Source organism: Hypoxylon fragiforme, assembly GCF_022984875.1.
Source record: "Hypoxylon fragiforme strain CBS 206.31 chromosome Unknown GGS25scaffold_8, whole genome shotgun sequence".
NCBI classification, from domain to species: Eukaryota; Fungi; Ascomycota; class Sordariomycetes; order Xylariales; family Hypoxylaceae; genus Hypoxylon; species Hypoxylon fragiforme.
The window spans coordinates 2,821,004-2,844,650 of record NW_026054763.1 but is presented as its reverse complement, the minus strand read 5'-3'; the positions used below and the strand labels follow the sequence as shown (position 1 = coordinate 2,844,650).

General features: G+C 49.6%; 8 protein-coding genes across 8 annotated transcripts; 5 read left to right on the top strand and 3 right to left on the bottom strand.

Moving 5' to 3' along the window:
• Positions 1-1,886: 1,886 nt before the first annotated feature.
• Positions 1,887-4,489, top strand: GGS25DRAFT_505169 (uncharacterized protein). Its single transcript, XM_049262193.1, has 3 exons — positions 1,887-4,008; positions 4,059-4,077; positions 4,153-4,489. The coding sequence occupies exon 1, from the start codon at positions 1,990-1,992 to the stop codon at positions 3,982-3,984; it is 1,995 nt and encodes a 664-aa protein (XP_049114244.1). The 5' UTR covers positions 1,887-1,989; the 3' UTR covers positions 3,985-4,008; positions 4,059-4,077; positions 4,153-4,489.
• A 193-nt stretch (positions 4,490-4,682) lies between these two features.
• Positions 4,683-6,762, bottom strand: GGS25DRAFT_505166 (DnaJ domain-containing protein). The gene is made up of 2 exons (XM_049262192.1): positions 6,191-6,762; positions 4,683-6,115 (listed from the first exon to the last, which is right to left on the bottom strand). Exons 1-2 carry the CDS (start codon positions 6,482-6,484, stop codon positions 5,075-5,077), a joined length of 1,335 nt encoding a protein of 444 aa, XP_049114243.1. The 5' UTR covers positions 6,485-6,762; the 3' UTR covers positions 4,683-5,074.
• A 299-nt stretch (positions 6,763-7,061) lies between these two features.
• On the top strand, positions 7,062-7,520 carry GGS25DRAFT_524971 (uncharacterized protein; the record flags this gene model as incomplete). Its single annotated transcript, XM_049264708.1, has 3 exons — positions 7,062-7,122; positions 7,193-7,366; positions 7,417-7,520. 3 exons carry the CDS (start codon positions 7,062-7,064, stop codon positions 7,518-7,520), a joined length of 339 nt encoding a protein of 112 aa, XP_049114242.1.
• GGS25DRAFT_430955 (RNA recognition domain-containing protein) lies at positions 7,418-8,968 on the bottom strand. Its single transcript, XM_049258658.1, has one exon. It carries the CDS (start codon positions 8,840-8,842, stop codon positions 7,700-7,702), a length of 1,143 nt encoding a protein of 380 aa, XP_049114241.1. The 5' UTR covers positions 8,843-8,968; the 3' UTR covers positions 7,418-7,699.
• Positions 8,969-9,892: 924 nt separating this feature from the next.
• GGS25DRAFT_505159 (major facilitator superfamily domain-containing protein) lies at positions 9,893-12,224 on the top strand. Its single transcript, XM_049262191.1, has 4 exons — positions 9,893-10,434; positions 10,609-10,735; positions 10,792-11,467; positions 11,534-12,224. Exons 1-4 carry the CDS (start codon positions 10,164-10,166, stop codon positions 12,110-12,112), a joined length of 1,653 nt encoding a protein of 550 aa, XP_049114240.1. The 5' UTR covers positions 9,893-10,163; the 3' UTR covers positions 12,113-12,224.
• A 2,245-nt stretch (positions 12,225-14,469) lies between these two features.
• Positions 14,470-15,897, top strand: GGS25DRAFT_524968 (uncharacterized protein; the record flags this gene model as incomplete). Its single annotated transcript, XM_049264707.1, has 2 exons — positions 14,470-15,732; positions 15,820-15,897. 2 exons carry the CDS (start codon positions 14,470-14,472, stop codon positions 15,895-15,897), a joined length of 1,341 nt encoding a protein of 446 aa, XP_049114239.1.
• A 1,537-nt stretch (positions 15,898-17,434) lies between these two features.
• On the top strand, positions 17,435-20,392 carry GGS25DRAFT_430856 (fungal-specific transcription factor domain-containing protein). Its single transcript, XM_049258657.1, has 5 exons — positions 17,435-17,635; positions 17,776-17,882; positions 18,027-18,266; positions 18,372-18,818; positions 18,922-20,392. The coding sequence occupies exons 1-5, from the start codon at positions 17,564-17,566 to the stop codon at positions 20,051-20,053; spliced, it is 1,998 nt and encodes a 665-aa protein (XP_049114238.1). The 5' UTR covers positions 17,435-17,563; the 3' UTR covers positions 20,054-20,392.
• Positions 20,367-22,732, bottom strand: GGS25DRAFT_524966 (uncharacterized protein; the record flags this gene model as incomplete). Its single annotated transcript, XM_049264706.1, has 3 exons — positions 20,367-21,122; positions 21,283-21,536; positions 21,652-22,732. 3 exons carry the CDS (start codon positions 22,730-22,732, stop codon positions 20,367-20,369), a joined length of 2,091 nt encoding a protein of 696 aa, XP_049114237.1.
• Between the last annotated feature and the right edge of the window lie 915 nt (positions 22,733-23,647).

Here is a 23,647-nt window from a genome sequence, read left to right as displayed (position 1 = left end):
TCTCTGGAGTCGATGTTTACCGATGGTGGTGTGTCGGATTGAATATGGAAAAGAAAAGGGAGGGGGGAGGAACGGGAAGATAGAAGAAAGAGGGAAGGGGAGGTGGGAGGTGGGAGGTTGGAGGTTGGAGGTTGGAAGAGGGAAGATAAAAATATAAGATGGATGATGGAAGCAAGATAGAAGGTAGAAGGTAGAAGGTGAAAAGTAGGAGATGGTAGATGGTAGATGGAAGGTGGGAGATGGAAGGTGGGAGATAAGAAGTATAAGATGGAAGACGGAAGGTAGAAGGTTGAAGGTGGGAGATGGTAGAGAATAAGAAGATGGAAGATGGAAGATGAAAAATATAAGGTGAGAGATGGAAGGTGGAAGGTAGAAAAAAGAAAATAGAAAATAGAAAATAGAAAATAGAAAAAAAAAGAGTACTAAGGCACTTGCCTAAGTCTCAAAGTGGGAGTCCAGTCCAAGGTCCAAGGTGGTGGTAGTATCCAGTGGTGTTGGTGGTATCCGAAGGTCCAGGTCCTGGGCAGTCGAGTGCAGCTGGCGAAAAGAAACTGCAGAATTATTGAAAGAAGAAAGTTGGAAAGGAAAGCTGGGAAGAACGGGATCTTTATATAGTCGTGGTTTGGGGTTTACTGATTGTGCAAAATCAAATTTTGGCGTGGTGGGTGACGATTTTTGCCTGAGGCACCACCCAGGCGACGAGGTTGAGAATTGCTTCACAATTATTTGATTGGCCCAAAAATACAGTATTTTTCTTAGAAAATAGACCCCGTGTACCCACATCAAACTCTAAATCGCTGATTCTAGTCCTATTTGAGCCATTTTTGCACTGTTCATGTTTATTTCCATTGTTCTTTTTTCCTAGAATCAGTGCTTATAGAGCATATATCGACATATTTATTTCGACCTGATTTAAATGGCAACCCATCAGCCAATGAGAAACGAGGATCAGGATCGAAAATGGAAAAAAAGGTAGATATCAACCCGGACAACATCAAATCAACCAATCGTCTTTACCGGATCAGGTAAATCAGGCCCCCCAAACCACCCTCTACCATTGACGCATTTTAACCTCGATTAATACAATTTTTCCCCTTCAACCTTTACGTACCTTGGTACCTAACATCTTGATTCTGATTTCTCCCAAGACCCACCTGGCACTGATCCTGTAGAATCATATTCCGTCTCCTAGAGCTACCTGAGGCACCTAAGTATAGATCCCGTGATTTTACACAAATCCACAAGTGTACAATTTTCAAAGTGCCTATGTAACGATCTGTAGAATACCTAGTAGTGTTCCAGGGCTGTAAAGCTTTCTATGTCTCCTGCGTGACATCTCGTTGTGCCGGTAACTATAGCTACCTAGGTTAGCATTTTAATAGAATAGATCACATTCCTATCTTCGTAGAATTCTGACAACTCTTCAGACAGATTATAGTACTCTATTAGTCATCTTAAGCTACGTGAATAGAAACAAACTTCGCAATGACATTTCATACAGTAATAACAGGGGATATTATATTGGTCTTGGTCATCGTGCTCATCATCCTATTCCATATTCTAGTCTCTCATACCTTGGAAACTCTGGCCAGGCGTATTCAAACTAAACTAGGTATATTTGTAGGCATCTTATTCAAGTTTGCCATGATAAAGAGATATAACTTGCTTGCTGTAGTCTAACTCTGCCTCTGGAATCAAGGGGTGAGGATGTACCTACTTAATGAACATAGAGTGATTTATTTATATAAGGCAATATGCCCCTGATGGGTACTAGGTTAGGTACATAGTGGTACGCCTACCCAAGCACCTTCTTACTTTTTTACTATTCATGCTCTATTCACACGTTATTGATACCGCAGGTACATAACGTTGGTATATAACGTTAGCCTACCTAGATTTATTTAAGTACATAAGTACTTAGTATTCTTTCATCTTCATACACATATCTCATGTACAGTGATGTACTACCATACCTACCTAGGTTAATACATGAACATGTTGCCAATACTCAACCCGCGATATAATAACGCGCCGATACATAGTATCCACAACCGTCGCCTTATTCAGTTCGGCAATATGGCTGGCAATATGGCTCCTATACAAACTGTACCAAAGGAGGTTCTGGCCGATATCATCCGCCTAGTCTGCGACTCTAGTCCCCAAACCGCCTCTTCACTCCTGACCGTCAACCCAATATTCCATGACTTGACCTTGTACGCCCTCCATCGCAACCAAACATTCAACCCACCCACCCTTCTCCCAGCTCTTGAACGCATTGATCGCAGTAATCGGTGGCGTGCCATCCGAGCCATCAATCTTGAGTCATGTGATTGGCTTGACGTCTCATCCGGTGCTATCTGTGATGCTCTGTCGAAAACCACCGGCTTGCGAGACATACGACTAGAATTCTGCCGCGCACATTTTCAAAGCGGCTTATTCGATGCCTTAAGCAAGCGGCCCCATCTTCGAATACACCTTAAGCTAGACGGCACGAATCCGTTTGCGAACTCGGAGTCCATTCAGCTCTTGAATGGCAACCTCAACCTGGTTTCCTTGGATGTGGTCCATGAACCTACGCTCGCGGTTGATTGCATTCGAGTGACCAAACCCCTAAGAGACGTCCTGCTCACGTGTCTTAATCTTCGCCACCTTCGGCTATGCATTTCCATGGCTAGCCTCCGGCGTGAAGAACAACGCCAAGACCTCGGCTTTGGCTTCCGTTCCGGCGAGCGACCTCCAGCGCTCGAATCATTAGAGATACTCGATTACTCTTGGCGTGGGCATCTCCGGCTGGGAGATGGTAGTCACGTAATTCCAAATCGTCAAGATAACGAGGAACTGTACTGGGCTCAAAGTTTTGACTGGTCACGGATGACAAAGTTGCGCGCCCACGATGTCAAATACTTGGCGAGACCCATACGCACTTGGACATCTCTGAAGGAGGTGCAGATTACATCCCCGTTTGAAGCCAGAAGGGCAACACGGAGTTTCTTCCTACAAGTGCCGAGTTTCCTTGAGAGTATCAAGGTCGGAAGCCTAAGAACGATTGGCTTGCAAGGTCTACACAGACACGGGGAAAGTCTCCGTGTACTTCACCTGCATGAGGATTTATTTGGCAAATGCCAGAGTCCTACGTGGTCAAAGTCAGCTATCCATACCAAAGGTCTTAGGGTTATTCGCGATAACTGTCCTCATCTCGAGGAACTAAAGATTGATGTATACCGAGCCAACGCTCTAGCGGATGGTCTCAGCGATGTTTTGGCCACATTTAGACACCTACGTTCCGTGACGGTGTGCTTTAGCCTCGTCGAAGAGCATGGCGAAGTACACAACCTATCCAGCCGACCCTTCTCGGTAATTCCCGGGACATATTTCAAAATGGAGAAGCTAGCTTTTCCTTTTGTAACCTTTTCATCTACGGTCAGGCTATTCGGGCACATCCTAGCAGGCCCGGGACGACTGACGCCTTCTTCCCTGAAGCAGCTTACTGCTGTTGTCGGGGGCCCACTGCTTCAACCAAGAATAGCGTCTCCCGACTACTTACGATGGGTGGACGAAAACACAACCTCGTTTACATGCAAGATATCCGATCGGGACGACGCGCGTGATAGCTGGAGATCATGCCTCATGACGGCAGCTTGCCCAGAATTGACCGACGAAGAGAACGCCATTCTACAGAAAGCTGCCACTACACACGAGGATCTGTTACATCTTGTGAAGAAGAGCCCGGACGGCTTCAGGCGAGTGTCGAAGAAGTTCAAGCTCGCGGAGTATGGACCAACGCAGCCGTTCCACTGGCCTCTCCGCTATGATGAAGGGTGCATAGTGCGCGGCGGGGTCAGGTTTTACCGCGAACGGTCGTCTGAGATGGACGTGATCATCGAAAATGAAGAGGAGTATGTCTCGTGGAAGTGCCTCCAGGATAAGGATGATACGCGGTCGGGCTCTGCAGCAGAGTCGGAACCAACCCAGGCCCAACAATAGGTAGGTGGTAAGCACATCTGACTACTGGGTACTATTACTATTACTTGCGCTGACATTTGAGTTTTGGTATTTACCTAGGTGCCCAGCTTATCGCTATTAGGTACATCAGCTCGGTCACGGTATGAAGAATAGGCGGGAAGGATATGCTAAGGGCTAGGGAAGCCTCACGATTTCAGTTTCAGTGGTGGGGTTATATAATATGGTTGGCCTGCTGACAAGAGAGGGGGAAAGAGAGTAAGCCGGAAGGACGAATGACTTATCTACCTACTAGGTAGTTGGGTCGGTCATTGCCTTTTGCCTTTAATGAGAGTTGAGGAAAATCAGGAAAGGAAAGGATAAGTAATGGATGCTGCGATGTAAGTTGTTGACGGTGGGCTACTACCTAGTAGGTATATGGCCAACTTTCTGCTTAAGTTAGGTTGGGCAGGTTTCATTTTGAAGTCTTTTGAGATACCCCAGATCAGATTGAATTCAGATTGAATTCAGATCGAATGCTTGCTCTAACCTACCTTTAGGGTAGGTGAGAACTAAATTAAGATTCTTTTCCTTGTTAACTAACCTAACCTAGGGACTTACATGAGTTGAAGTTAATGGTGAATTTTAATACAACCAGGTAAACCTGTAACCTACGTACCTCCTACCTTATTTAAACATCACGATGAAGGGATAATCACGAGTAGCATCAATGAGCATAAGCATAAGCACATAAAGTAGGTAGATAATAACAGATCTAGGATTTTGTTCTGGTTCTAGTTCTGGCACAAGAGGCCTTCGTACCAGGTGCCTAGGTATGTAGTAGCATTTCCATCTATATGGTTTGTTTGCCTGCTTGCCTCAAGTAAGCCTGTAAGCCTGCTATCTGACCTAACCCAACCCAACCTTCTCCTTCTCCTATCCCTTCTCATGAGTGTTTGTGTTTGTGTTTGTGTAGGGAACTCATTTGAAATCTACCTTTCCCCTTAAATATATCTATCTTTCTAGGTATAGTTAGGTAGGTAGGTAGATTAGGTAGGAAAGTTCGTCCGTCCGTTTCTATTCTTGTTCCTGTTTGTAGGGATAATAGCATTAGGTAATCATCACCCACGGACGCCTATAGCAAGGCCTTGACCTCACCCTCCTTGATCTTGCCAGCGTCAACGAGGCGCTTGACCTCCTCGCTCCAGACGCCCTTGATCTCGTCGGCGACCTTGAGGCCGTTCAGCTTCCCGGCCAGCGCGGCGATCTGCTCAGGGTCGATTTTGCCCTGCACGAGCTCGACATCGTTGAGGACGGCGTCGATCTGGGCGGGGGAGGCGTCACCGGACGCGAAGTAGTTGGCGTCCTTGACAGAGGAGCGGAGCACGCGCTTGTTCTTCTTGACGGCGGTCTTGGCGGCCTCCTTGGCCTTCTTGTTGGCTTCGCGGTCGGCCTTGGCTTTTTCTTCCGCCTCCTTGGCGGCCTTCTCCTCGGCTTCCTTCTTTAGGCGCGCGTCTTCCTTGGCTTTCTTCTCGGCAGCTTCCTTGTCGAGGCGCTTCTTGTTCTTGGCGGCGTTGGCCTCCTGGCGGAAGCGCTTGATGCGCTCGTCGCTGGCGGAGCAGTCATCTAGGAGCTTGCGCAGACGGGCGTTGTCTTCGGCCTTCTTCTTTTTGCGCGCGTTGGCATTCTTGCGCTCCATATGTCGCTTCTGGTCGCGGTTCTCGTTGTCATCAGGTACATCCTCGTCGAGATACTCGAAGGAGCGCCATGAGTCGAAGTTATACCAGAAGTTGTAGAAGTTCTCCACATCTTCCTTGCTAGACTTCTCGTCTCCGAAGGTAGGTACGGGCTGTTGCTTTGAGAAGCGGGCTTCCGACTTGAAGACGCGGCTCCAGAGCTTATAGGAGTTGCCCTTGGTTAAATCCTTCTTGCTGGGCGGGTCAACATCGGCCTTCTCGTCGACTGAGTCAAATTGCCGGCGCTTGACGGGGTCGAGGAGAACCTCGGTGGCCTTCTGGATGCACTTGAAGAAGTTGTCATCTTCGGTGCCGCCTTGGGCTGCTCGCTTGTCGGGATGATGCTTTAGGACCTTCTTGCGGTGGGCGCGCTTGATTTGGTCCTCGGTTGCCTTCCAGCGGTACTTGGATAGACCGAGGACTTGGTAGTGATCTTGCGACTGAAAGTGGGTGTATTAGTAAGCCGTATATAAAATTGAATATTGGCTCGTAGGTAGCGGAATTAATTTTCTTACCTTCCAATCCTTGGCTTCCCGCTGAAGCATCATAGGATCTTCGGGTTCGCTGACATCGCTCTCATCGTCCTTCTCGATCTTCTTGGCACTTTCTTGGGCTTGAATTCGATCATCCTCGGAGAATGTGCGCTTATGGCGAGCACGGCGGGCGTGAGCAAGGAAATGAGGGCCAACAGGCTCGATTGTGCGTTGAGTAGAAGCGGTAATAGAACCAATAGGTTTGAAATCCTTCTCTGCCGTCCAGCCTTCCGGCAGGACAGGCAGCGGACGTTTTACGAGTGTTACCGTAGCCATTGTCGCTATCTATGTAGGGAACAGTTAGGCTTGTGGGTTTTGAGAGGAAGAAAATAACGTGGGGTTGTTTTTTATTTTTTTTATTTTTTAAGCTTCTGATTTCATAATTCTTAGCGGCGGCAGATAAGATAAGGAATTATAAGGACTGGAAGGAAGGTATATGTACATAACTACGGAGGACGCTTTCAGAATATTTTTCCATAGGGGGGCCTAGAAGGTGACAGCCAGCTGGTGAGCGATCTAGCCTTCCAGCTGGCAGATTTTTCCTGACAGGGATGTCCTATGGAAAAATATTTTGAAAGCGTCCTCCGTAACCTACATATCTATTTTATCTATTTATAGCGCCAGTGCCTTGTCACCTTAGCCACATTGCACTCAAGCCACAAATGATTTTCTTCACTGTGCAGATCAATGATTGGAACTTCACATGCTCCATCCAGACTCTTTCTTATTATACAAGCTGAATAATCAACATTTGAACATCGAAGGAGATTTACGGCTCCTTCTTGAATATATATCCAATCTCCACTGTTCAACTAGCCTTCATCATATTCGAACGTTCGAACCGCAGGAGAGAATGGCAGTGGCTCTACGAACTTACAGAAATCTATTCCGAGTAACGGGCCTAGCTTTTAAAGGTACAGCTTCATGAAACCAATAATGATAGGTAGGAAGCAATGAATACCTATTGACCACATGGTGCTTTAGGTGACGAGCGAGTCTTGAACGCTGCGCGCGATCAAATACGAAACAGATTCCGAGAAAATGCTACCTTAGAACCTTCGAGTCCCGAAGTATCGAGCGCCATCGAGCACGCCCAAGACGTCGCTAAGATAATACGGCATAATATCGTGCAAGGGAAGAAAGAGGGAGAATTATATAGTGTGTCCTAATCGTCAACCATAAGTATTTCACTTTCTAACCAAGCATAGAGCTGCGAATACACGAAGATACAGAGCGTGGAGACAACGACACAGTAAAACTCCCGGGAGGCCAGAAAGTCAAGATTGACGGAAAGAAGTGCTGTGATACATGATACGGATTGATGGGTTAAAATTCGTAAAGCATTGTATTATAACATAACACCCGCCGTGTACCATTATCAAGTGACCAAGCAACACAAGTGATATCCTCTCAGCTAAAGCAATTTTTTTTTTCAGTATAATACCGGAACGCCGCCTATGCTATGCAAATTTTTGCCTGCTGTGTGGCGCTTTAATCTCCTGCAAGACTTGCGTAGTTGACGTCTGCTGCACCCGGTGGGGGTGCAACCATCGCTAGGCCCTCGACATCTTGTGCAGCTCCTGCTTGTCCTTGGGCCGGCGCTCCTTCAATCGCCCTAGGTCCAGCTTGCCCTCTCCGTTGACTAGGGAAAGCCGATCGTCCATCCCTCGCCATCGTTGCTCTCTCCTCCTTATTCATGGTTCCAATTGCTTTCGGCAAACTCCATCGTACTCGTAACGGGCACCCCGCAATCACAGCTCGACCCTGGCACGCCTCCGTGGCCTTCTCGGCAGCCTCTCTCGTTTCATAGTTGATGAACGCGCAGTGTGACATGTGACTGCAGATTAATGACTTGATCTTGCCGTGCTCCTTGAAAAAATCGCGGATCTTGTACTCGGGCAGGTCATCCTCTACGCCCGTGACGAACAGGCTCATTATCGACTTGTCTGCGGGAGGGATCCAGTCTTTGGGACCTGGAGGTAATTGAGACGCGCTCGGGAACGGCCTGTTATTTCTTCCTTGCCTTGCGCCCACGCCTACAGCGGCGGCTGCTCTAGAGTCGCGTGTTCGTATCGGTCCAGGTCCTCCGACGCCAGCTCCTACCGCTGGGCTACCTCCTTGCGGGCCACTACTTGTAGCGCTTCCATCCTCAATCGCTCGCCCTTTTCTGAAGTAAGGCTTGCTGGTAGCCAGCCGTCGCAGAAGCTCTCGCGCCTTCTCGTCCGTCTTCTCGTACTCTTCAGTGCCCAGTCCTTCCTCGATTGCCTTCTCGTTATTCTGAGCAAAATATTCGCGGTTGACCTCGCTTTGTGGGCCGGGGGCCACCATCTTGAGGGCGGCATCGCGTAGCTGGATGGGAAGGCCAAACTGTAGGTCGAGCATGCAACATTGGCAGCAGTTCTTCATTCGAGCGCATGTCAGGCAGACGTTTGTGCGCTTCTTACGACCGTGGGCGCGATCGGCAGCCCAGGAGAATATGGTGTATGGTCGGGTACAGATCTTGCATTCGGCGCCGTGGTCTTCCTTGAGCATCTTGACGTATGGGTTTGGTGGTAAACAGTTCTCACATACGGATGGGAAGTCGGTCGATTCCCAGCCGGAGCGATTTAGATCTTGTTTTATCTGGGGAGGCATGGTGATGGAATTGATGTTGGCAAACGCCTGAGCAAGCAGTAACTTGTACTTACACCTGAAAGTTGATAGGAAAATGTGGATGATTGATGGCGTCGCGATGCATTGGAAAGTTAAGATATACAGAGTCTAATCTTATCTAATGTGGCTATAACTATGACTATGTGGCTGATTAATAGCATCAGGGTGGCGCAAGAACAAACGCCAGGGCCATCTGCATAGTTAGTAGTTATCTGCTTAGTACAATACAATACCTAGTACATAGTTATGCTAAGATAAGTGCATAGTTAGTTAAGCCCTAAATGCAATCATCAGAGCTTATGTAAGATTCAATATCAAAAGGGGTCAGTCAAGGTTGCTTTTAAAATCAGTCTTGTCACATGGTCTCTATTCCAATTATAACTTGTAACTTGAAAACCATCATTTTGGGTTCGAGTCCAAGGTTTCATTATTAAACCTTGGATGCTGTTCTTGCATGTATAATGCCTGCTACATGAAGTTACCTTGTTTAGTTCCTAGTACAGTAGTTCCTACCTATGTAGTAGTGCAGTAGTTCCTACCTATGTAGTAGTGCAGTAGTTCCTAGCACAGTAGTTCCTACTAGGGATTACTTTCCAGATGACTTCCTTTACGTAGATCTTCTTAATCTGATCATTCAATCTTATTTCTACTAACATTCATTGAACTCTCGACTAGTAAACATTCAAGATGATATTCTTCTCGCCATCAAAAAAGCTACCAGATATTATTCAACATAGTACCTCATCTCACGGACCCTCACTTCACATTTACCTTTACCAACGGGCCGGCCGACTGCCACTACTGCGAGCGCTTGAACTCAGTCCAGGAACCGAGCATTCCCCCGCAACTCATGTCCGGCCTGCTTAGAATGGCCGTGATAGGACGCCATACCATGTTATGGTCACACCATATCATGAGTCTATACCGATTTGTATGAGGGACATGTTAAATAACTACATGGACCTTCTCATCGGTTTAGTAATGTGAGATGGCATTCCCGTGGGCTTAATAGTGGTCACACGACCAGGCACAGATGTATGTATGTCCCCGGACCGGAACCTCAGGTGGCGGTTTACCTCAAGTGGCGGCCTATTTTCCCCTTAACACGCCCTTAACACTTGAATGGTAAATCTTAAATAGGATAAGTTTATCCCCATATCGTCAGCAAATCTTAAGACGTCCGTGGGAGATATATGTGCGTTTTCCCCATCTCTTATCATTCCCCCGTCTTCTCTATAAATTCGTCTCTATTAACCACCATCTTGTGCGGATTTCCTTTTCCCTCGTCTCAGGCAACAAACAGATGGATATCTCAACCACGGAATCCCGGGTAGGCGAACCTCCCAGATCGACAAGCTCTCCTCTTCCACCCAAACCCATGTCGGCGTATTCGGGCGCTTCGCAAGAATCTCCTCCTAAGCACACAATATCACACGAAGAAGCAGCACTAGTCCCAACAGATGTACCCATCACTTCCCTCACCGAGGCCGACTGCCCAGATGCTCTCGCCTTTGCTTTTCCAACATGGAAAAAGTGGCTGATTCTGACAGTCATATTTCTGGTCCAAACTTCTAGTATGCAGCCTTTATGAAGCTACAATGCTTCTCTTCACCCCCAATCCTTATCATTGTGTTCTCCTGACTACTTTGCGACTCATTCAAAGTAGCGGAGGTTTAGTGAAGGTCCTTGTGGCTCAAACTCGCGACTCCAATCTCTCCTCAAAGGGCAATTTCTAACCATTCATGCAGTGAACTTAAACGCTTCTCTTTACGCCAACGGACAAAATGGAATTGTGCGGGAGTTCGGTGTCAGCCCGCAAGCCGCAGTCAGCGGGACGGCATTGTTTCTCGTCATGTATGCTTTTGGATGTGAACTGTACGAATACCTCCTTCTATCATATAGAATCCCGGTGAACTGACACTTTTCTCTAGTTGGGCGCCTTGGTCCGAAGAGCTTGGGAGAAAACCAGTCCTCCAGGGGTCGCTTTTCCTCGTCAACCTCTGTTGTATCCCTGTCGGCCTGGCACGGTTATCTGGGTATTTTCCTGCGATAATAATTGGGCGAGTCTTTGGTGGCCTTTTTTCCGCCGGCGGTAGTGTCACACTAGGAGTAGTTGCAGACATGTTTGGTACGGCCCATCAGGAACATCCACTTGCATTCATTGTCCTTTCATCCGTCTGCGGATCCATAATTGGACCCATTATAGGAGGGTTCATCGAGGAACATCTACACTGGACATGGACTGTTTGGATTCAGCTCATCTTCGGTGTTTTTGTCCAAGTATTGCATATGCTCATCGTCCCAGAGACTCGTTCCAGCGTCCTCATCGACCGGCATGCCAAGAAAATTCGAGAAACCAGACTCAAGGAAAAGAATGAGGTAGTCCAGATCTTTGGCCCAACCGAAACGAAATCTCTCAAGGAGTATCTGGTTCCAGGGGAACTCTTCACTCTCTGGCTTCGACCATTTCACATGTTTGTCAAGGAGCCGATTGTATCAGTACTCTCTACGCTTTCCGGCTTTAGCGATGCCTTGATCTTCATGCAAATACAGTCTTTTGGCCGTGTGTTTAAGCTATGGAACTTTTCCAACGTTCAAGTAGGACTCGTAAGTGGTCACCGTGGGGTTTTTAACCTATTCTGGAAAATCTGTGGTTGTTGACCTGCTCTATAGGCATTTATCCCGATTGGGCTCGCGTACATTTTGGCCTATCTGCTCTTCATTCCCGTCATCCATCGAAATCGGGCACTGAGATTGAAGTACCCACTCAGTGAGCACGCTCAATACGAATCGCGACTGTGGTGGCTGCTATACACTGCTCCGTGTCTCCCTATTGGGCTACTGATTTTCGCTTGGACGAGCACTCCCGCTGTACATTGGATCGGCCCAATGATCGGTTGCATATTCATTGGCGTCGCTAACTATACCATATACATGACCACTATTGATTACATGGTCGCGGCTTACGGCCCCTACTCGGCCTCAGCCACAGGCGGAAATGGCTTTGCGCGCGACCTCATGGCTGGTCTGTTGACGTGGGCCGCAGAACCGTATTACAATGCATTCTCATTCGAATACGGTCTCCAGGTGGCTAACACGGTACTCGCGGGTGTCAGTTTGTTCTTCGTTGTTGCGACTTTCTTCGTCTACGTCTACGGCCCGGTTATGCGCGAACACTCGCCCTTCGCTCAGTCCATAAGGCGGCATAGGAACAGCGAGACTATGGAGATGCCTCCTACAACAACTATATAGGGGGGTTCATTATGTATCTAAGTTTGTTGCAGGTGCCTCAGGCACCATTAGGCTCCACTAGAGCCATATGGCCCTTATGGCCATATGTTGGCACTCCGCCATTGTAGTTAGGAATAAAGCAAGCTTTCTTCCTTCCCTCTTCTTCTTGGTTGCATTCCGTATCTTGCCAAACCGGAGGTCCTCTTCTTCTGTAGGCTCCGTCTGCTCCACATTTCCAGATCTTCTCCCATATCTGCAGCTCCAGCATCGTCCCACTCCTCCAATGCTCTACTCATTCAATCAGGGGGAGACAGGGTGAAGGGGTCGATCTGAGCTTCGACATCCTAATTACCGATGCTGACGGAAGATACGCTTATGTTCCAAACTCAAACAGGCTTCGGAAATTTATATCATGACTCGCCATAAACTACAAGTTTCGCTAGTCATGCTTTGAGACCCAATTCACATTTCGGCGCAATCCCTTGCGACTACTTACCAAAATATTGGACATGTGAAAGTCTCACTTGCTGAGTCCGCCAAGCCATAACATAACATCATCAAGTCTTTTCTATAGTCTTTACATGAGCCGGTTTGCTCCTTTTCTCACACCAAAGATAGGTGCATCTTAAGGTTTTGTCGATCTATTATCGCCGAGACACTGGTATGGTCTTTTGGGCAAGACTGGGTTTCGTCATAAAACAACCAGGTCTTCTCGGTCAGAGAGTTACCTAGGTTAGTTGGTTCAAGCCTTTGTAGCTCAGCAAATACCACCATTATGCGAATCAAATTGTTTTTTTTTTTTTTTTTTTTTTTTTTTGCTTGGTCTCCTTTCTGTTTCAAGAAGCTAATAAAATATTTCACAATATGAATTCTTTCCAGGTGATATTCAAGATGTTGTCGCGTAACTAACTAGCTGCCAAGTATGTGTGACTGAGAGCTCTCGTCATGTTGTAACTGAAAGTCTAAACAGAACTGCCCTTGAACAATTGGAGAATGCAGCAGACTGACTTATGAAACTAGGTATATAGTTCAGGGGTTCATACGAAGTTACGCTGCTTGTGCCTACCTAGTAGCTCATAGTTCAGCTATTATCTAGGTACTCTGATGCTAAAAACAGGAGTAGTTTGACCTGCTTAGTAGCTGAAGTTAAGTAAGAAACCAGCCCAGCCATAGCTTATCGTTCAAAGGGAACTATTCTTTAGTAAATCACCGAGGTTTGAAGAGGTGTTGGCTGTTTTGTGGATACATTTACGACTACATGCTGTAAAGGCAGAAATATACCTACCTACCTACCTATATTGTTAAATCGAAATCTTACAAGCCCCTTGTGGTATATTTCCCATAAGGAGGTGTTGACAGTTGACATATAGCTAGCTCGTTTTCCCATATGTGAGACATCATGTCAAATCATTCATTTAACAAAGATAATCGAGGGTTAATAGATCCTGAACTTATTGTAGACTTCGTAGTCAACACATTTATAATATCTGTGCGTGTGAAATTGAATATGCTTTGTGAAGCCTCTAGGACCACAAAGCCATGAACAAGCGAAAATTATTGTGCGGGCATGTTAGTATTCGTCTCACATCGACTTTGCAGGATTGGGAGAGAAATAGCATGAACTCTCCTGCAGTGGTTTAACCAATGAATCTTGATCACGTATTAGGTATATATCGACTAAGTTAAGGGTTTGTGTGAGTACCTATGACGACGCCCCTCACGAACTCTCCAAGAAGATGCTCAGAGGGGTAAAATTCATCATTGGGGATTCAGGGACCCTTCGTATCAATAATAATAGCTCAGGATACACCAGGAATCTACATATCTTCAATTCCTATTGACACTTATCATCATCCCGTCTTTGCTTCTTTCATAAGGCTTCGATATGGGCCGCGACGCGATACACAGAATCTATCCCGCCCATAAAACTGGTTCATACTATAACTCGGGGGCCAGTTCAACCAAGTTAGTCTTCGACTTAGTTGCAACGGCAAGCCAGGGACAAAAATTGTGATGGAAAAGGTGGACCATGAAGAGAGTTAACCAAATTTCAGTGGATTTCAAAATGACTCGTGTGGAGATGCTTGGAACTTCAACTAGGAAACATGTGAAGTAAGGCGATAGTAACAGTGAAGTCATGGTGAGATGAAAAGGAGGCTTTGTAACTATGAAATAAGGATCGAGATGTTTGTGAGTTCATCAATATCATCTTATATATTCGACAGGATGTACTGGCAACTAATCAACCTTGGTGGCTTATCACCTTCACCTTCACTCTCATCCTCCACTTTCCGACTTTCCGCTGCTGGAAGTCATCGCACTTGATATAGTTCTATGCCCGCAGACGATACCTGGAATATTGAAAGTGTTGAGAGGAAATGGGATTAACCGTGGTCGTTTTCCAAGCCCTCGTGGCTTTCGCCCTGGCAGGACCACTCGAACCTCGCCAGGGTATTGATACATCGCTGGTCGATGTCGTGCCCAGTCCAACGACGGTCTCCATACCCATTGGGCCAACTGCCGACACGACCAGTTACAACATGACCGAGGCCACAATCTCTGCTACCGAAAGCCCGCTACCTGTGATGACCGAGCCAACCACCACCAGGGGTATCGTGCCTCGTCAGACGGCATGTCAACCCAATCCTACCGGTGATGGACCTGTGCCGACTCCGGACACTGCCTCTGCGTTCTTATCTCTCGAAGCCTTTGGCACCATTGCCAGCGCGGCTCCGATCCCGTCTGGGTACAACGAGACATTCGTGAACCTGCAGAACCGGAGCGAAGCGTACGGGTATCTTGGCTTCATCACGATAGATTCCTACGACTCAGCCGGCTGCGGCGTCCAGTGCGACACCGTCTTCAACGGCTGCCTGGGCTTCAACATCTTTTTTGAACGGGATCCCATAGTCGCGCCAGCACCCGGCTGCGCGAACCCGCCTTCCACCACGAACATCAAGTGCGTTTTCTGGGGCGGCGATGTTACGGCGCTTTCGGCCACCATCAATGGGTCTACTCTGGTGCAATTCCAAGTGGCATACGCCGGCTCCAATGGATACACGCGGACGGCGGTGCCGGATGTCCCTGGCTATGACGGGGAGCCGACAGGGAACAATACGGTAGATGCACCGGACCCCGATACCAATATCACGACAACTACCATGAGCACAACCAGTACTAGTACTAGTTCTAGTTCTAGTAGTACTGCAAGTACCACCTCTGGGAGTACTACCACCACCACTGGTTCTACAAGTACTGGCTCTTCGAGTATGACCACCACCACCACCACCAGCAGTTCCATGACATCTTCAAGTAGTAGTTCTTCGTCCACACCTACTTCCACCAGCACCCCTCCTCCCCCTCCCCCTCCAGGTGGACCACCCGGGGGTCCTAGAGGAGGTGGTAGAGGCGGCACTTACATCGGATCGAAGATCTTCACAGGCGTGCCCTTCGATCCCGCCCTATGCGCCGCAGCCTGCGACGCACAGAACACCAACAACCTGTCCCGGCCGCCCCGCTTCGGGCGCCCGCAGATCTGCCGCTTCTTCACGACCTACATAATATACAGGGACGGCCAGCCCATCGGGCAGTACTGCGCTCTGTATACCACTTACTACTCCAGGTCGTTTGCCACAAACAGCGTAAGTACATACCAGACTTCATTGCCTTAGATGGGTAAACATTCGTTGCAAAACGGTCACAGCGGCTAATAACCCACCTTTTGACAGGGCACGCAAAGTGGAGGCGTCGATCTGAGGGTGCGCAACGCCTTCTCTTACAGAAACACCAGAGCGCCTCGCGATTAGAGGTCGTGGAGCGGTAGGCAGGTACCTAGGATGCATGTAGGTAGCCCACCACTCTACGCGGCCTATTCACATGTCATACATACCCTCCTTGCCTTGTTGGAACGTACATATGATGTTGAAACGACGATGGATTTGAGGTTTCAGGATACATATCTGTATAAAAAAGTACCAAATCTGTTAAGTCTTTGAGATAATGCATTGAATGACTATCGCACTTGCGTGTACGCGTATCTCTCTGAATGATGCATACTAGCCTCGGCATCTCTTGAAGAGAAAAGGCGGAAGAGTTCCTCTCTTTCAATTTCGTACAATACTATGTACTGCCCACCGTGAAAAAAGAGTCAGCTGGGCGCGTCACCTATTTTTGCGGATATACGCCCCTGCCTCCTCCATTTAACTATACTTGCGGCAGGCAATGAATGGAGAATCAAAAAAGATGGCATAAAAACAGATAGATCGCTGGCCAAAGCTTTGTGTCTCACGCGTTGAGTGCGGGCGGAAGAGGATTGGAAGGTTACTTCGCAAGTTGTAACTATTGTATGCAACTTCTGTACGTAGAACATATTTAGAATGTTGTAGTCTAGCTCCGCCCTTCAGCACAGACAGGACACGGCATACGGCATGCTGGAACTCCATGTTAGTTATGGGTTATGGATATGCGTCGATGCCGATGCCGAGGATGATTTTGCACGAAACGAGGCAAGAATAAGCGTACCTAGGTAGTATATTTCACATGTGGCCGACATCTTTTTTCTCCTTTTTTTCTTTTTTCCTTCTTTCTTTCTTTCTTTCTATTATTGTTTCTATGTTACTCTTTTCATTACTTCACAGCCGCATTAGCTAACGAAGAAGTCCGATCCAAACGCGTCACCACCTGGGCATCTATTAAGCCAACGGCATTTATGAGACTCGCTCAGCTGGTAGGGCTGATCAAAAGCTATAGATAGTACAGTCCTATAACCAAGTAGGTTAGGTTAGTAAGTAGTTATAAGTTAATACTACTACTAGTAAGTACTAGGTAAGTAGAGTGACGGGACGGAGTCAGATCACCGGGGTTTTTCTAGCTGTTCCGGGCCGCACAAGTTTTGCAAGAAAGAAGCCAAGGAAGGCATACTAGAATAAATATGCAGCGATATGCAGCAATATGCAGGGGACCATGAATTTTGGACGCTGCTCCGCCTCAACCCGTCGTATCGTCAACCTACTAACCAACATCCTCCAGGCGGGGACCACCCTGGATACCCGGGATTAAGACGCTATTCCGGATTATAGTCCAAGAATTTCCACTAGGATGGGTACACCTGGGTATTATAGTACTAATCCATATAATACCGCGACCACTTGACAGGAGGGATGGATGGGGATAACTGTGCAGCGAATCAGAGTCGTCTATATTGGAGCTTGGCATGTGTCTGCACTTTCATTTCCATGTTTTATTAATACTGTATCTCTTTCCATCACAAACTGCCAATCGAATTGCCCAAGCAACTGTTTCTTTGCCTTGCTTTTCGGTATAACTAAACCCAAGTCCTGGCCGTATTCATCGTATTTGTATGAAGAGAGAGAGAAAAAAAAAGACTATGAACTAGTTAACTGATATTTACTACGACAACGACGACACACGGATATATATCCAAAAGTGATAAGTATCAAATGTCGATCGCCAATGGCGTCAAGTGCACCTAGTTGGCCTGGGGTGCGTCCCGTCAAAACATGCACAGAATGCAAGCAATCAAAGGTAAGATAATATACCTAAATCTATCTATCTATCTATTCATTCTCATATGCTCACTCATACCTACATGTCATATATACTTACCTTATACACATACCTTATATGGTAGTCATGGCTTGGCTGACAAACCCTCTCCCCAATAGCTACGATGCGATTCGAAGGATAGATTTCCAAATCCTTGTTCTAGGTGTCAGGCAAGGAATCTTACCTGCACAGTTGACCCGTCCTTTCGAAGGACGCCGGCTAGAAAGTGCGTTATATCTAGTTCTTACTTTCCCTCTCCGTCTCTCTGTATCTCTCCGATGCAGAAGTTTCACTGTCATTCTCACCCTCTACCTATCGTGATCATGGTTAGCTTAAGCACATTCCGTAACTAATGATGATTCATATATAGACGTCTGGAGGCCATGTCGAGAGAGTTGCGAGAACTTCGCGATCAAAGATTATCAGATGTGCGCGCAGGGTCTACAACAAGTCCGGACCCGGACACCTCTCACTCTCAAGACTCATCTGGCAATGCGATGCAACCGTCCGTCGCGATCTTGATAGATGATTTTGAGCTTATGGGGCTGGAGACCTTCGAGCTCACCGGCGTCATAGTAGAAAAACGCACAGTAGTAGAGGCCTTTCGATTGTAAGTGTTTTTGGCCATCCGAGTGAGAAGGAAAACCCTCCCTACCTTACTCCCTAGGATCTCGACCTATCTCTACAATCTCTAGCTAACCTACTAATCTACAAGATTCACCACCTACTTTCACCCTCACCTCCCAATATTAGGTCCAGTATCCCTCAAAACCATCTACCACTCCCAGACCTTTCTGTTCTGGACCATCCTCATCATCATCGCTCAGCGCTCGCCAGTGATCCCAGACGAGAACCTGTTCATCCGACTGCACGAGCCGTACGTGCAGATGCTCAGGTCGGAGGCTCTGCGCGCGCCGGCTCCTCTGAGCAAAATCCAGGCGCTGCTATTTCTCTGTCTGTGGCCTTTGCCGGTCACCAACCAACGCGAGGACCCGAGTTGGCTGTACTGCGGGATCGCTATCAATGCGGCTTTGTACATGAGCTTGCATCGATCAAGTCCCAGGGCGGGAGCTACGCCTTCGTTCTATAGCCTTGGAGTCATATCTGGAAGCACGCATGAGAGGACGAATACATGGCTTGGTTGTTTCTACGTTAGCACCTCGTAAGTCATCGTCCCCCTTTCCCCCATCTTTTCTTCATTTTTTTTATATCCTCTCTTATCGCTTTAGTGACCTATACAATACTAACTAAATACCCCTGAATAGCCTCAGCATGCACCTCGGACTCCCCCCGATGATCAACACCTCGTCCGATCTTACTAACATCCGCACCATCCTCGCCGAGCACTACATCCCGCGGGAGTTCTCGCTGCAGATCAGGATGCTCCTGACTTTAGCGGGCTTCACCAACGTGCTCTCCCACAACTCCAACGACAGCGTCGTCGACTCCTCCGTCACGCAGCTCCTCGACGGCGAGCTCGACGCCCTGAAGATCATGTACCCGGACGGCTGGACAAGCATGACCGACTTCAGCATGACGGTGGTCAAGATGCACGTGTACACGCTCGTGATAACGCGCTCCCGCTCCGGCACCGGCTCCAAAGAGATCCTGCTCAAGCTCGGGCTCGCCGCCGCCCTGCGCGTCATCCACCTCGCCAACCTGCGCTTCCACGAGCGCCTCCCCGACAAAGCGCAGCAGCAACAACACCAACAACAACAAGCCCTCCTAACGATCACCGAGCGCGAGCGCACGCTGCCGAAAGACTACTTCCGCGGCCTCGCCTTCGCCACCATCTTCCTGCTGCGGTACTTCTCGCTCAACAACTGCGCCAACGCGGAGGAGCAGCAGCTGGCGGCCAACCACGTGATCATGGCGCACACGATCTTCAAGACGCTGGCCACGCAGCCGATGGACGAGTACGGGCGCGTCGCGCGCCTGTTCGAGACGCTGTGCAAGCAGCAGGCGCAGATGCCGCCCTCGTCCGCCGGCGGCGACGACGCCGCGAGCGGCAAGCCGGCCCACAGCGACCGCATGGGCGTGTCCATCGTGCTCGATGCCATCAACACGGCGCGCGCGCTGCGCGGACACTCGATGGAGATACACGAGCACGAGGTCCTGGGGACGGCGGCAGCGACGACGACGACGCCGGGGAGTTTGCCGGGGCACGCGCAGCAGCAGCAGCAGCAGCAGCAGAGTAATGGTAGTAGTAATAACGCCAACAATAGTAATAATAGCAACGGGGTCCCAGACGTGTACGGCAGCGGCATCACGCCGCAGATCGTGGAGCCGTGGCCGTCGGACCTCGCGTTCGCGAACGTGTTCTGGGGCGATCCGTCGTGGGACGTCTTCAGCTTGCCGGCGGATCCGCAGTTTCAGCCGGGGCCGGGGTTGGGGTGATCGTGATTCGATTATCAGGAAAAAAAAAATGAAAGCAATGAAGACACAAACAATGAAGATCATAAATATACAATTGGCGTATGTGTGCGTGTGTGGGTGGGTGGTGGTATATAAAAGAGCAACCAAACCTATGGCTACCTATGGGGATGATTTACACTTGAACGACTCCTCCCCGTACCTACCGCGTATTCCCCCCTCGCCCCTGAAAAAGCAAAGCAAACTGTCGATAGAGCATACCATACACATCCGTACAAGCCCAAAACCAAAAAAAAAACCAAAACAAGTACATAAGACTCTCTCTCCCCTCTCCCCTCTACCCAAGCGCCTCAACCAACTCCCGCGGCAACCTCAGCCTCACGAGCGGGAGATGCTTCTGGGACCCATGCACGTCGTTCTCCATGAAGCTGCCGCCCGCCACCCTCCTCCCCTCCCTCGTCGTCCTCGGGATCGTCGCCTTGAACGCCTGCGCGGGGTCGAAGAACCCGCACCAGATCACGTCCGCCTCCGCGATGCCGTACGCCGCGGCCACGGCCCGCGTCGAGAGCAGCCCGGACTTGCGCACTTGCAGGTACGTGCTGCGCGACTCGAAGATCAGGTCCAGCGTTATCTCGTAGGGCCCCGAGTTCTTCGAGCGCACGACTTTTGCGAGGTCGCCGAGGGTTTTGGGGGGGGATTGGGATGGGGAGGTGGCGGCTAGTTTTTCGCCGTTCGGCTTGTTGGCCCCGTTGCCGTTCGTTGCCGCGGCGTTGCCATTCGCTGGAGCAGCTGCTGCAGCATCAGCGGCGGTGGTCGTCGTGGTCGCAGTGGGGGGGGATAATAGTACAGGGGCAGCGGCAGCAGCAGCGGCACGCGAGGATCGGTCACCCTTGCCGATCAGGGACACGTTCTGCTTGAAGAGCAACTTCTTGCCCGAGTCGTCGGATACTGTGAGATGCTCCTCCCCTTCGTCCAGGTCCATCAGGTGGTACACGCAGAACTTGGAGCAAGGGCCTAGCTCGATGACGGTCTTGCCGCCGATGCCGAAGGCGAAGTTGCCGGCGGTGGCTTTTTGGCCGGGGTAGCTGCCGTGCTGGTGGGTTGTTAGCAGGTTACATCACAAGCATATGTGGGAGTTATAAAAACCGGGGGAGGGGGTGTAGTTTAAAATACATAAATAGGTATATAAAAATAAGGGGGGGGGGGGGGGGGGGGGGAAGAAAAATAAAGATATAAATAAAACAAGGACTCACAATAACAGCAATCCTAGCCGTCGCCGCAATGCTCGTCGCCAGCTCCTGCGTCGGGGCCAGCGCCTCGCCAATGATAAACAGCTCGTTCGCCTGCTGCTGCTGCTCCTGTGTGACTAGCGCGTTGTCTGCGCCGCCCTCCGGCTTCCCGTAGACGTGGAAGTCGAAGTCCCAGTCCACGGTGACGTGGCTGTGCTGGCTCTTCACGTACCCCTTGACCAGCTTGGTCAGGGAGTCGAATTGCTGGATTAGGATTGCTGTGCCATAATTAGGTAAATTAGCAAAAACAAAATAGTCTTTCATTTTAAGAAGGGGTTTAATAAGAGGCGTTAAAAAAGGGAGGGGGGGAGGGGCAGGGGGTCGGTTCCTTACGGTCTCGAATGCTACCCAAGAACATGGACCGGTAGCCAATGATACACCCCGCCTCCAGCTTGAGCTGGTACGGCCGCCCGCTCTCCTGGGAGAAGTGGAACGTGCTGCCCGCCACCCTGATCGACCTGTTGTCCTCGAGCTGCTCGTACGTCGCCGTGTTCAAGTCTAAGTACCCTCCAGGCCCGTGCAGAATATCCGGCCGCGTCTTCTCGTACATCGTGTGCGCGGCAACCGAAACCGGCGTGCACCGCGCCGACGGCGTCAGCGGCGAAATCACAAACCCGCCGTCGCGGTACACCGTCGCGATCGCGCCGTGCGACTTGGGCTCCGCGCACGTCCCGCCGCACTCCAGGATCTTGCCCATGTGCGTGAACCCCCCGAAGATCCTCTGCGTCTCGGGGGAGCCCCAGTCCTCGGCCTTCGCGCCCGAGACGTACGCGCAGTACGCGACGTAGGGGGCGGGGTCGTAGGCGCGCCCGCCGACGACGACGTCGAAGTCCGGGTTCGCGCGCATCGCGTCGACGAACGGCTCGGGCCCCATCTGCGCGACGACCCACGGCGCCGCGTCCACGTCGTCCTCGGTCAGCTGCGGCACGCACGTCCCGCAGCCGCTTACCCTGCCCGCGGCGAGCCGCTGCTTGATGACGGCCTTGTCGATGTTGGCGAAGATGCCGATGGTCTTGAGCGCGTACGCCTCGTTCCCCGCCTCGCTGGCGATCTCCTCGATCACCGCCGTGATCTCGCGCACGTGCGCGTCGACGCCGTCGCCGCCGGCCGAGCTGAAGAGCAGCGGCACGCGGAACTCGTGCACGAGCTTGACCAGTTTCCGCAGGTCGCGCGCGTACATTGTGCGTGGGGAGCCCATGATCCCCTGCGCGAGCTTGTCGGGCCCGCTGTCCGTGGAGCCGGAGTCGAGGATGATGGCGGTGGGGACCCCGGTCGGGACGAGGCGGCGCAGGGCGTCGGTCGTCTCGTCCTCGTTGAGCCCGTACCCGAGCATGCCTACGGGCGTGACGATGTGGCATAGAGGGGTCGACGCGGCATTGCCGTCGTTGGTGTCGTTGCTGGTTATTAGTGGCATTTTTTCTATTATTTACCTAGGTACTACTAGGTGGGTTATTCTCAAGATAAGTGAAAAGGGGGGGTGGGGATTGGCTGAGGTGATTTAGAGATGACTTCTAAGACTTGATGTACGAGACTCTATTGGAATATGAAATCTGAGCAAGCAATGGAGATGGCTCGTTCTTTATATTCTTTATAGAAACCCCTAGGTAGACAGGTTCTGATCAGTTTCCCCATACGTCGGACTTATAGCTGGAAAAAGAAAAGGTATTCCATCGTGGCCACATCCGAACCTCGCATTTCGCACCTTGCAACTACCATCCTGCGCACACTAGTACTGGGCCTTTGCGGTCAGCGGCGGCGGGAAAAGACGCTGTTTGCTACGCTATGGTTAGAGGCCGACTTGGCCGATATTCGCGTCTGAGCCGATGTTCGCTCCGGAATGCCGTACTTCGCTTTGCGGCAGAACAGCACCGCATGACTTTTTGCATACATAGTTTCTTATAGCTCAGGTGAACATGTATTTTGGGTGATTATACAATTTTGAAGTGAGGGATTCTTGGATATACATGAAACATAGGTGTCCATTCAGTATCAACTTGACCGTAGGTAGTCCTGTCTCTGCCTACGTGAAGTTGCCCAGGTAAGTATCTGGTATTATTTAAAAGTAAAGAATATTACATTCAGATAGTTATACCTAGATACAATAGTTCCACCTGCTTAGTGTTATCCTTACAAATAGGACAAGGGGCGAGCGGTTGGTTATCTAAAACCAGCCGTCCAGGCCTTTTGTTCGATACGTCTTCCATCTTGCATGAGGCTAACAACTCAACGACTTAGCAGCCTAACCTACATATGTAGCTGTGCCTGCAGGTACGCATGTAATAAGTCCTCGGCGATGGAATATCACCAATATAAGCTTCTTCCTCCCGCA

Bases quoted from the DNA above. Each gene is read 5' to 3' on its own strand.
- GGS25DRAFT_430856 (XM_049258657.1), top strand. From the start codon at position 17,564: ATGGCGTCAAGTGCACCTAGTTGGCCTGGGGTGCGTCCCGTCAAAACA. The intron at 17,636-17,775 runs GTAAGATAATAT...TCTCCCCAATAG, and splicing joins CAGAATGCAAGCAATCAAAG to CTACGATGCGATTCGAAGGA. The intron at 18,267-18,371 runs GTAAGTGTTTTT...CTAATCTACAAG, and splicing joins GTAGTAGAGGCCTTTCGATT to ATTCACCACCTACTTTCACC.
- GGS25DRAFT_430955 (XM_049258658.1), bottom strand. From the start codon at position 8,842: ATGCCTCCCCAGATAAAACAAGATCTAAATCGCTCCGGCTGGGAATCG.
- GGS25DRAFT_505166 (XM_049262192.1), bottom strand. From the start codon at position 6,484: ATGGCTACGGTAACACTCGTAAAACGTCCGCTGCCTGTCCTGCCGGAA. The intron at 6,116-6,190 runs GTAAGAAAATTA...ACCCACTTTCAG, and splicing joins GGGAAGCCAAGGATTGGAAG to TCGCAAGATCACTACCAAGT.
- GGS25DRAFT_505169 (XM_049262193.1), top strand. From the start codon at position 1,990: ATGAACATGTTGCCAATACTCAACCCGCGATATAATAACGCGCCGATA.
- GGS25DRAFT_505159 (XM_049262191.1), top strand. From the start codon at position 10,164: ATGGATATCTCAACCACGGAATCCCGGGTAGGCGAACCTCCCAGATCG. The intron at 10,435-10,608 runs GTATGCAGCCTT...CCATTCATGCAG, and splicing joins ATTTCTGGTCCAAACTTCTA to TGAACTTAAACGCTTCTCTT. The intron at 10,736-10,791 runs GTACGAATACCT...ACTTTTCTCTAG, and splicing joins TATGCTTTTGGATGTGAACT to TTGGGCGCCTTGGTCCGAAG.